Here is an 11,805-nt window from a genome sequence, read left to right on the forward strand (position 1 = left end):
TGCGGCCCCCAAAAAGGCCATGGTGAAAAAAGATGTGAAATCCAAGGTGGCGGCCAAGAAATGGCTGTGATGGTAGGTTAATGGTTACATTTTAATAACGACAATTCAGGTGAATTTTGTGCCGCTTGGTCTTGGCACCAAATTCACCTGAATTGTCGTTATTAAAATGTAACCATTAACCTACCATCACAGCCATTTCTTGGCCGCCACCTTGGATTTCACATCTTTTTTCACCATGGCCTTTTTGGGGGCCGCACCTTTTTTTACAGCTTGGCTGTTTTTGATTAGATTTAATTATCATGCACCACAACAAGTTCAGATCGTCCTGCTCTTAAAAATTTGAGACATGTTAGAAAGTTGATTTGTTTGAAGTGGTATGATGTTGGTTTAGAACTGTTGGATAATGAAGATGCAGACTGTTTGCGTTGCATTAAGGCAAATTGTTCTGCAAATGTCACTAAAGCCTGTCAGGAGATGTTGGAGTTTTGGCTTGATAGACAACCTAAGGCAACTTGGAGCCAATTAATAACTGCTCTAAGAGCTCCAAATATTAAATTGAATAGTGCAGCATTTGACATTGAGAAAATGTTAGTATCCTCAACTGAAGGTATGGTGCATGCATGGGTGTGTGTGTGTGTGTATGTGTATGTGTGTGTGTGTGTTGCACAGAAGTAGTATATACACTGTTCACATTGGATACATGCTGACTGTTTAATTTAGTTGTAGGACATTAATTGTAGATAACTGAGCACAGATTAATTAAATGTACAAGACTATAGCTACTCTACAGCAAAAACATTGATAGAATTGGTATGGAAAACATTATTACAATAGGGATCATTACATACAGTAAGTGGTTGCAATAATAAGGTGTTACTGAATTAAATGATATGCATCATACAGTACGATAGTACTGTATAGTAGGGAACACGAAGGAGTAGGCATGGCCCACAAAGTAACATCACCCAAAAACCACCCTCAATTTTCCCAGACGACGATGAGGCAGTATTGGTTAGGTAAAACTAAGCCCAAACAAGCTTTCAGATCGACCTGAAATGCTTTCAACAAGTTGCTACGGAATTTGTAAAATTTTTTATTCAACGGAATTTTCTACTGACTGAGTGACTGACTGAGTCAGTAACTGACTAATGCCTTCAGACAAGTGTAACTCGATAACGGTTAAGGCTACGGGCTTGATTTTTTCACCGTTTGACGTTGCTTTGGCCCTAGAGGTGCCTTTTGGCATACCGCAGTACATACAATGCATTCTTCATGGACTTACCAGTGTCCTCCTTTGTGTCTCATTCATCTTTGCTGACAGCAAGAGGTGTCGATTTGCTAGTAAAAAATAAAAATTAAAAAAACTTCCCTTCGTAACGGAAATTGCTCATATTTTTCATAGTGACTATTTTGATTGCAAAGGTGCTTTTTGAACAGTTCTTGATTCGAAATGCTGTGCAATAGATTGAACATAGCTGACAACAAAGCAATTATGGATAGTTCACTTTTCAGACAATAATTGATATAGCTGGGGCACACGGCGCCATTCCAGATGCAGTATGCATGGGTCATAATAAAATTATTTACAAAAAAAGTTAACAAACAAGTACATGAAAAAATTTGGAATTTTCAACAACTAAGAGTAGGGACCATAGCACATCGATAAAAGTACTGAAACAAGTTGGAGTTGTCCATGATAATAAATCACAGTAAAACAATAAGAAGTGTTATATATATATCCCTACTGTGTGCTATGGTCCCTACTCTTAGTAGTTGAAAATTCCAAAATTTTTTCGTGTGCTTGTAAGATATAGTATTGTAAATTTTAAATATTGTCTGTTTAAAAAAATGAAGTAGGGATCTATGCAATAAAAAGTAATAAAACAAGAGATGAATGATAGTATTACAGCATAACTCAGTGGGAAAGTCCCTACTTTGGCACATTAGCTGTAGCAATTATTTTATGCCAAAGTAGGGACTTTCCCACCAAGTTATGCTGTAATACCATCATTCATCTCTTGTTTCATTACTTTTTATTCCATAGATCCCTACTTAAACTGATAATTTTTTAAAATACTAGTTTGTTTAGTTTTTTGTTGTATAATGTAATGTACGTATCATAAATGCATGACTGCTGTATTAGAGTGAGTGTTGTATTAGAGTATCTCGAGTCAGACAGCTAGCTACACCAATAGAGTTTTGTTTTGTTTTCTGTTTAGCAAATAGCTAGATTGTGAGGAGGTGTGGTCTCCATGCTCTATTGCGATTAGTCAACCTAGATGGGTGTAGTCACAAACCTACCTCGAATTAGTATGGCGGTGCCTACTCTCTTGTATGTTGCATATCCCAATAGTGAAGTTGCAGATATCTAGCTAGTGTACCTCTTATAGTAGCGCCAGGACTGAAGCTCAAAAATCCAGCTCTGAAATAGTTCTGTGGCATCTAATGTGCTACTGAAAGAAGGTGTTGATACGGAAAATTAACACCTCAATATGGTTTCATTGGATGAAGAAGAAGACAAACAGCTAGTATAGCAGCATAGCCCCCAAAATTGGCAATATTGTGCACTTTTTCATAAAACCATGAAACTTTGCACATAAATAATACTTCTCAATACATGTATTTTTAGATATAGTGCCATCGCTGAGTTGACCTTTGGTTACCTTTACAGCCATTTTTGTACAGAAAATTGATCATTTTTGTCTTTAACTCCCTGAGGCAGTAATTAACTTGTTAAAACATGGTACCAAACAAAAGATCTTGCTGATAGAAACAACTTGGTTTTTATTTGAAGTCAATAGGTGATTTCATTACAAAGTTATGAGCATTTTTATTAGCTGCAAAATTTGATAAATTTATGCATAATTATCTGCCCACAGGTAATTCACACCTCAAGGGCAGGTAAATAATTTTATATCAAATTTTGTAGCTAATAAAAATGATCATAACTTTGTAATGAAATCACCTATTGACTTCTAATAAAAACCAAGCTGTTTCTATCAGCAAGATCTTTTGTTTGGTACCATGTTTTAACAAGTTAATTACTGCCTCAGGGAGTTAAAGACAAAAATGATCAATTTTCTGTACAAAAATGGCTGTAAAGGTAACCAAAGGTCAACTCAGCGATGGCACTATATCTAAAAATACATGTATTGAGAAGTATTATTTATGTGGAAAGTTTCATGGCTTTATGAAAAAGTGCACGATTTTTGGTTGTGCCACTATACTAAGCCTGATGAAGATACAAGAAAAGGCAAGGCGCAGAGGGACTACATTCCTTGGAACCCCAAAAAGCACATCCCACTAGTGAGTTTGCTATTGTGGCGTAAAATTGTGACCGTGCGCTGCTTCGTTTGGCCTCTAGCCTTGTGACTGTGATCAGGCAGTGTGGCAGTGAGTCTAAAATTCAAGTTTTGGCAGTTTTTTTAAAATTCTATATCTGGCCACCTGTTAGTGTATTGTTATAATTTTTAATGCTGTATTATATATCATATGAACTAGGTACTATTCCGTAAAGGTGATTTTCGTCACGTAAGATGTTTCTAGGGTACTTTTCAAAGGCAGAATTTTGGGCGGTGCACGAAATTTTTGTCCTGATCCCTATATAAATGGTACTACCGTACTATTTGGTAACAAATGCAAAGCCTGTAACTTGGTAGATAAAATATAACCCCAGAAAATTGCTTTGACACAATGTGTACACATGTAATTACAGTGATTGTATTCAGCTTAGCACTAACTGAAAATCCACATTTTAAAATAGAACAAGCCATGAGAGTAAACAATTAATAATCATTGGATATAATTATTGTTTCGTATCTTCTCTAGATTACCTCAATCTGTTTTAGTGGTGGTCACCTCACAATTTCCAGTTTGCAGGATATTTTAAAATTCAATCATGGAGAGCTATGCCAAAGCAAACACTGTTACATTGTAGACCAGCTCTTCCTCTATCAACATGCTGATTTGTATGACCATTAGACGTTGAACAGTGATGCTATAGAGCTGATTGTGAGAGCATGCAAATATGCTTTTAGCATCAGTTTACGCAAAGCTTGTTGCACATTATGATAAAGTAAAATGTGGAATCTATTCTTTAGTAGCACAACCAGGGCGTAATCAACACAATTTTGGCCTATGCCAGGCTGAAACACAGCTATAGGATTTTGAAGTCCTTTTGGCCACCACAAAGGGACCTAAACTGCTGTAACATCGACAGGCAGTACAAAATCTTTTTTCTCGACATGCGGTCCTGCTACAAATACCAATGGCTTATATTACACTAATACAGAGATCTCCCTCACTAGTTTACAAGAAAAAACTTATGCAAAAAGTTGTACTAAGAAACCACAAATGACGTATGTTGCCAAAGTTTCCTGTGAAGCACCCAAATCCCCATGAACAAAGGTTCTAAACTACTCTACTTACTTTAGTGAATGTCTTCTTTAATAATAATCACACAACAGTAACAAATTTCTCTTCTTGTTACAAGGCAATGGGCCTTAGTAAGTGGAACTTCCATTTTAATTATTACTTAGACACCAATCACATAATGCAATAAATGAATTTTTGTGGTGGGATGTATGGCTTTGTTTGCAATGGCTTCCAGGTAACTCCACACCTCAACTTAAATAGCCCTTAAAATTTTCTTAGCAGAGTAAGTCATTTAGCATTTCTCATAATGCAAGCATGAAATACCATAATATTAAACAGTACAGTAGTAAGGAATTCCCCCAAAAGTGACATGCGCCACCTAAAATTCAACCTTTAAAAATCACCCTAGAGACATCTTACTTGATGAAAATTAGTCTATCTCACATCAAATACAGCATTAAAAACAAGAAAACACAGGCGGCTGGATATAGAATTAAAAAAAAAAATCACTGAAACTTGAATGTTTGTCTGCCTGCCTGCCTGCCCAGCCCTGCCTGCCTGCCTGTGTTCATGCGTGCCTGCCTACCTACCTACCTGCCTGTGTTCCTGCCTGCCTGCCTGCCTGCCTGCCTGCCTGCCTGCCTGCCTGCCTGCCTGCCTGCCTGCCTGCCTGCCTGCCTGCCTGCCTGCCTGCCTGCCTGCCTGCCTGCCTGCCTGCCTGCCTGCCTGCCTGCCTGCCTGCCTGCCTGCCTGCCTGCCTGCCTGCCTGCCTGCCTGCCTGCCTGACCACAATCACAAGGCTGGAGGCCAAACAAAGCAACACATGGCCATCATTTTTCATCACAATAATACACTCACCAGTGGTATGTGCCTTTTGGGTTCCGACGAGTGTGTCCCCTGCGCCTTGTCTTTTCTTTTATCTTCAATCAGGCTGTTCATCCTCTTCTTCATGTTATGAACACATATCAAGGCATTAATTTACCATAATATCTAAACTGTCCTTGAGCAACATATCTAGATGCCACGGAATTATTTGAAGCGCTTATGCTTGGTAGATACCTGTAATTTCACAACTGGATCAAGGCTATACCCATTAATGGATGAATAGTGGAAACTACTTTGAACAATCTATTTATGTGATCACAATGACCACACCCCTTATAATTAGCCTAGCTGTATTTATAATTCTCAGTGAAAAAATGATATAGTGACATGCCCCAGTAGGTGAAAGGCTGACTCGAGATACTCTAATGCAGCAGTCACCTTAATAGAACTGTCATACGTGTATAGTTGTGTATTAAATTTTTAAACATGAAGTAGGGATCCAAGCAATGAAAAGTAGTGAAGCACGAGATTAACGATAGTATTACAGCATAGCTCGGTGGAAAAATCTCACTTTAGCATTGAACAAAAATTGTTATAACGTACCAACGTACAGATTATCTCACAGAGCTATGCTGCTGTATTACCATTATTCATCTCTTGTTTCACTACTTTTCATCACTTAGATCCCTACTTCATTTTTAATTTTAATATACTAGTGCTTTTTATCGATGTGCTGATTGCTACTCTAGTTGAAAATTCCAAAAAAAATTTGTATACTTGTTTGCAAACTTTTTTTTTTTTTTGCAAATAATTATTATGACTGGTGAACCCACGAATACCACACCAGCTATATCAATTATTGTCTGAAACTGTTGTTCAATCCGTTACACAGCATTTCAAATCAAGAACTGTTTGAAAAGCACCTCTGCAATCCACACATACCGCATCTGAAATGGTGCCATGTACCCCATCTATATCAACAAGTACACAGAAAAATTTTGAATTTTCAACAAGAGTAGGGACCATAGCTCATCGATAAAAAGTACTGAAACAAGTTGGAGTAGTGCACAATATTAAATCACAGTAAAACAATAAGAAGTGTAATATCCCTACTGTGCAATTCCATTATTTTGAGCACAGTAGGGATATAACACTTCTTATTGTTTTACTGTGATTTAATATTGTGCACTACTCCAGCTTGTTTCAGTACTTTTTATCAATGTGTTATGATCCCTACTCTAGTTGAAAATTCCAAAACTTTTTCTGTACTTGCTTGTTAACTTTTTTTGTAAATAATTATTATAACTGGTGAACCCATGCATACCGAATCTGGAAATGAAGCCGCGCACCCCGTATATCAATTATCATCTGAAAAGTGAAGGATCCATTATGCTTCATTGTCAGCTATGTTCAACCCGTTACACAGCATTTCGGATCAAGAACTGTTCGAAAAGCACCTCTGCAATCAAAGTAGTCACTATGCAAAATACAGACAATTTCTGTTACGAAGGGAATCCATCACGTGTTACTTCCTAATCGACACTTTTGCTGTCAAAGATGAATGGGACACAAAGGAGGATACTGGTAAGTCCATGAAGAATGCATTGTATGTACTACGGTATGCCAAAAGGCACCTCTCGGACCGAAGTGATGTCGAACAGTGAAAAAATCAAGCCTGTAGCCTCAGCCAAAACACGCCTGTAGCCTTAGATTGTGATTATAGTTAGTTTCTTGTGTCTGTATGTTTTTGTTTTTGTACTCTGTTGTATGTATGTTTGCTCCAGTAGGGAAGAACGGCTCTGCCGATTACTGTGAGGATAAACAATAAATCAATCAATCAATCAGCCATTGTCAAATTATGCTTGTCTGAAGACTTCAGGCAGTCAGTCAGTAGAAAATTCCATTAAATAATTTAAAAAAAAAATTCCATAGCAACTTGTTGAAAGCATTTTGGGTCAATCTGAAGGCTTGGTTGGGCTTAGTTTTGTCCAACCAATACTGCCTCATCATTGCCAGGGAAAATTGAGGCTGGTTTTGGTAGAGCTGAACGATAGTACAAAATTCACTGTCACGATAGATATTGAAGTATTATTACACGATACGATAATATCACGATAATTACACTTTGAATGATCTCCAGTCAAGTTCCAAGTATTCAATGCATGTTAAGCATAATTTGGATGTACAGGCATAAGCCTTTATCCTTAGAATACAAATACAAAATAATTAACACCATCATAGATTACTATTTGTTTGATTTTATTGTAAGTGCATCAATTAGGTAATTAATTGTAATTGATTGCGTGGGCGGCCGATATTTCTACAATTTTTGTTACAGCCTTGCAGCCAAACTTTTCCATGATAAAGCAAGCCAAGTAGTTATAAAACAGCTAAGCCAGTTTCTCAAGCAGCATTTTTAGTGGAATTCTAGACCCTTCGCGAAGCGATCGACTAATTGCGTGGGCGGCCAATAAATATACACAGCTTCAATGTTATAGCCTTGCAACCAAACATTTCGCGAATAAGCAAGCCTAAAGAGTTACAAAATAGTTAAATAAACTTGGTAACAATGTTTCTAGTAATCTTACAGCAATATCGCGATAGTAAGGCCAATGAAATTTGATTAGCAGTTTCGCGTCATCTCCCGCATGCTTTTGATACACCGGAATGGAATTTCATTATTGGTATTTCACATCGAAATATTCTAATACAGCAGTCACTTTTATTCTAATAGAGCAATCAGCTATACTCTAATGGAAAAATCACTTGTTTAAGAGTTACAGAATTAGCTGAATATTCTAGTAACGTACACCACACAGTACTTTAGCTAATGCAAGAGTAGTCAATGTAGATCTCACTGTTTTTTGGCAGAAATCTTCATGTTTGGATGTGTGTTGTGCATAATGAATAATGAATAATAACCGCCCGCCCGCATCAAATTTTCAAAAATCTGAGCGAGAAACCGGTAATCAAGTTTCATTGGCCTAAGCTGTAATTATCATATCGCGATAATGATTTTTTGCCGATCGCGAGTATCAAACTATCGATATTATCGCTCAGCACTAGTTTTTGGGTGATGTTACTTCGTGGGCCACGCCTACTCCTTTATGGTCCCCACTATACAGTGTTATCGTACTGTATAATATCTAAGAAATTTGATAATACAGCAGAGCTTTTGTTTACATAACAAGAAGGATAAATCATTATAATCAGGCTATCATCCTTGTGAAAACATTCCAGCACTAGCAAACAGTGCCCTGATTATTGTTACAACACAATAAACACTGTTAATTAATTAATTTATTAACCCTCTCACTGCTAAATTTGTAGAGGCCTCCATCCTACTGCTTCTAAACTGCTATAACTTCACACCATACCATATACTCCTATAAAACTATATATCAATTTACTCGCTATAGAACAAGGAATTCGATTATCGAGTTGCTGGTTTACATAAGAGCAACCACAAAGCCATTATATAACTTAGTGCAAAATTCAGCCTAAGTAAAACCAAACATGAAATTTCACTACTTTAGAGGCTAGGTAACACGATAAACATTGCTAACCTATTTACAGTTGAAGCAATGATCACCAAATCTGGTTTTCCAGCATTTGAGCAAGTGTGCATGCGCATACAGACATAAGGTCGTTGTTTTGAGGTGTAAAAAAAATAGCAACATGCCCATTTCAACCTATACAATCCTTCTCCTTACTGTTTCTCTTCAGTAGTAGTGCCATTATCACTTCGAAGAATTGTCTACAGTGCTCGTTATTGAAATTCCGAAAGTACGCAATTACATCATCTAACTGTGCAATAGTGCGGAGAGACCGGTTTTCCCTGTTTCCATTCACTTAAGGGCGTGGCCACTACAGGATAAGCACAGGAGCTACTATAATGCTCGACTGAAGTTACAGAGCACATAGAATGTGATAGTATGGATATTTCTATATCGAAACCACCATATGGTAGTTGTGGCGGTGAGAGGGTTAATTAATCTGTTTATAATCAAAGCAACACATATTAAGCTTTACAACTACACATGCATGCGAGCATGCACATGGCCTGAAATGCACCTGACAGAAAAAATGTTATACGATCTTGTAACTTATACCCCTTGCCTTTCCTTATCCCCTTCCCTTGTGTACACTACATGGTAATAAATTTGGAAATAACTTGTATCTCACAATGGATGAACGGGCATTATGTGCAATAATGTGTGAAGAATCTATTTACTGACTTTCCTGTGTATGCAGGGGCGTGCCCATTTCAGCATTGGCTGGAAGAATAATGTTATAGTCTCTAAAGCATAAGGTAGCCATATGGCATTCTTATAGTGTTTAAAAGGTCTTTAAAGCACTGCAGTTGTACTAACTATAGTTAAATACGTATGATTGAATTTAATAATAAATTTATTTTAGAATCATCATTTGATAAACACCCAGAGCAACCACTATCAGAACAACCACAGTCATCTTCACAAGTTGCCCTAACATTTTCTCCTGGCCAGGACATCGATAATGCATTTATAAGACTATCTGTTACTATCAAAAGAATGATTGAAAGCACCAGATTCTCTGATCTTCGTGGTGCCTGCTTGGAAAAGGCAACATCTCCAAAAAGTTTCATGTCTAGCAACGTTGTTCATAAAATTGAAGAAGCTAAGACCTTTGATACTCTTTATACCATGTTGACTAAATCACAATACTGGAACTTCTTGGATACTAGAATGATGGAAGCCATGGTGAATGCATCTATGATACCTGCAGCACATGAATCACTGGAAAATTTCAAGAAAGCATTTTTTGACATGAAACTTAGTGAAGTGGTGCCTGACTTTGTCCCTGTGATACCATTAAAGCCAGGACACACTACCATGGAGGAAACTCTAGATAAAAATCCAAAACAGCTTACTATTTTTGAATTACACAAGCATCGCTTCTACCTGGAGACTGAACTGCTTGAAACAGGTACTGACACACTAGGATACCGCAAGATCAGAGTGGGATCAGTTATTATTACTTGGCAGATTCATGTCGCTCATGTTTATCAAGCATACTTATCACTGAATAAAAAGCGTTCTCAACTTCCATCGTATGGAATCACTTCCTTATCAATCCCAATAATGAGTATGTGGGAAGGGCTTTCATTTTTATGGCGTGGACAAGAGGTGGATCAGATTGGTCCTATCGAGGCATCAGTTGACCATGTGAGACAGGAACCACATCCCTTACCTTATGGGCTACAATGGACAAACCTAAATTCTGAAAATGTTAATGAAATTGTGGCACTTAAAGGTCATGGTAGTGATGCAGAAGACCTCCGTAGGCACTTACAGTGGTTAATGTCACATCCTCTGTTTGACGCAAACTTCTTATTTGGTGTTAGAATGTTATATAACAATGAACTAGTGAGTGTGGCTTATAGTACTCCATGTCACATAAATGTTGGAGGAAGGCAAATACGAATGATACAGCTGCGATACATAGGGGTAGAACATGGCCAGAGTACCCAACTTTACAATGCAGTTATCAAAGAAATTATGAGGAGAGCTAATCTGATTGGAATATACCAGGCCACAATCGATCAGTTCTCACCCATGATTGTGAAACCTGTAGCCATTTTCAATGGTTGGTATTGTTTTTCACAGTTTGCCTCTCTTACTTATAATTCACCCAGAACAAGTGGTTTGAGAAAGATGAAACCAGCAGATGTTCCTAAGGCCTTTGCACTTACCAACCAGTATGTGTCACAGTTTGAGATTGGACAATTCTTCAAAAGTAAAAATGAGTTCTCACACTACTTCTTATATCAAGGTCAAAGGATGGCGTATGTTGTTGAGGATCCCATCACCCATAAAATAACCGACATGTTTGTGTTTAAATTGCAAGCAGCAATGGCGTTAGTGGGAGTTATTGCCATAATAGCTAGCAAGACGCCAGCCAGACAACTATTAACTGACTTACTTATATGTGCCAAGCAAGAAAATTTTGCAATGGTTAGCACTCACCAGTTTGGTCTTGGAGAGGAGAATTTTAAGAACCTATTTGAACCAGTTAATCAATATGAATACTGGCACATTTACAACTATAGATATAATGAAGTAACTGAAGAAAGCTGTTGTGTGTTTACAGACATATAGACACAGGTGTATCTGACAGGATCAACCCTACAGCATACAATACGTATAACAGTTGCAATGCAAGATAGTGTCATTTACACTACACTGATTTCTGTGTTGGTTAGAGTGCTACATTATTATGTTTGTACACAATATATAAATTAAGTATTATGTAGATGAATTTTATAACTATGATTATATTCTGAAAAGTTGAAAGTGTACTTTAGTCATGATCATTCAAATGCATATCCAGATTAGGAGTGTTGATCAAAAAATAAGTACGTTATATTAAAAGCTAGTGTATTGTGACATGATTTTTGAAAAAAAATGTAATGCATAAGGTGCTTAAAGCCCTTTATGTTAGGATACAGTAGACATGAAACACACCACCAGTGCTTGAAATGCAGTTTGCTAAAATGATTCATGGTTAATCATTTGTTAAGGTAGAAATTGCCTCTTTGCATATGTGCTTGGTTAAACTGATTGA

General features: G+C 37.3%; 1 protein-coding gene across 1 annotated transcript; it reads left to right on the forward strand.

Annotated features, from left to right (window-relative positions):
• Positions 1-294: 294 nt before the first annotated feature.
• LOC136260488 (uncharacterized) lies at positions 295-11,546 on the forward strand. The gene is made up of 2 exons (XM_066054227.1): positions 295-607; positions 9,619-11,546. The coding sequence occupies exons 1-2, from the start codon at positions 475-477 to the stop codon at positions 11,337-11,339; spliced, it is 1,854 nt and encodes a 617-aa protein (XP_065910299.1). The 5' UTR covers positions 295-474; the 3' UTR covers positions 11,340-11,546.
• The last annotated feature ends 259 nt before the right edge of the window (positions 11,547-11,805 follow it).

The sequence above is a fragment of the Dysidea avara genome, chromosome 7 (assembly GCF_963678975.1).
Source record: "Dysidea avara chromosome 7, odDysAvar1.4, whole genome shotgun sequence".
Taxonomy (NCBI): Eukaryota; Metazoa; Porifera; class Demospongiae; order Dictyoceratida; family Dysideidae; genus Dysidea; species Dysidea avara.

Bases quoted from the DNA above. Each gene is read 5' to 3' on its own strand.
- LOC136260488 (XM_066054227.1), top strand. From the start codon at position 475: ATGTTGGAGTTTTGGCTTGATAGACAACCTAAGGCAACTTGGAGCCAA. The intron at 608-9,618 runs GTATGGTGCATG...AATTTATTTTAG, and splicing joins GTTAGTATCCTCAACTGAAG to AATCATCATTTGATAAACAC.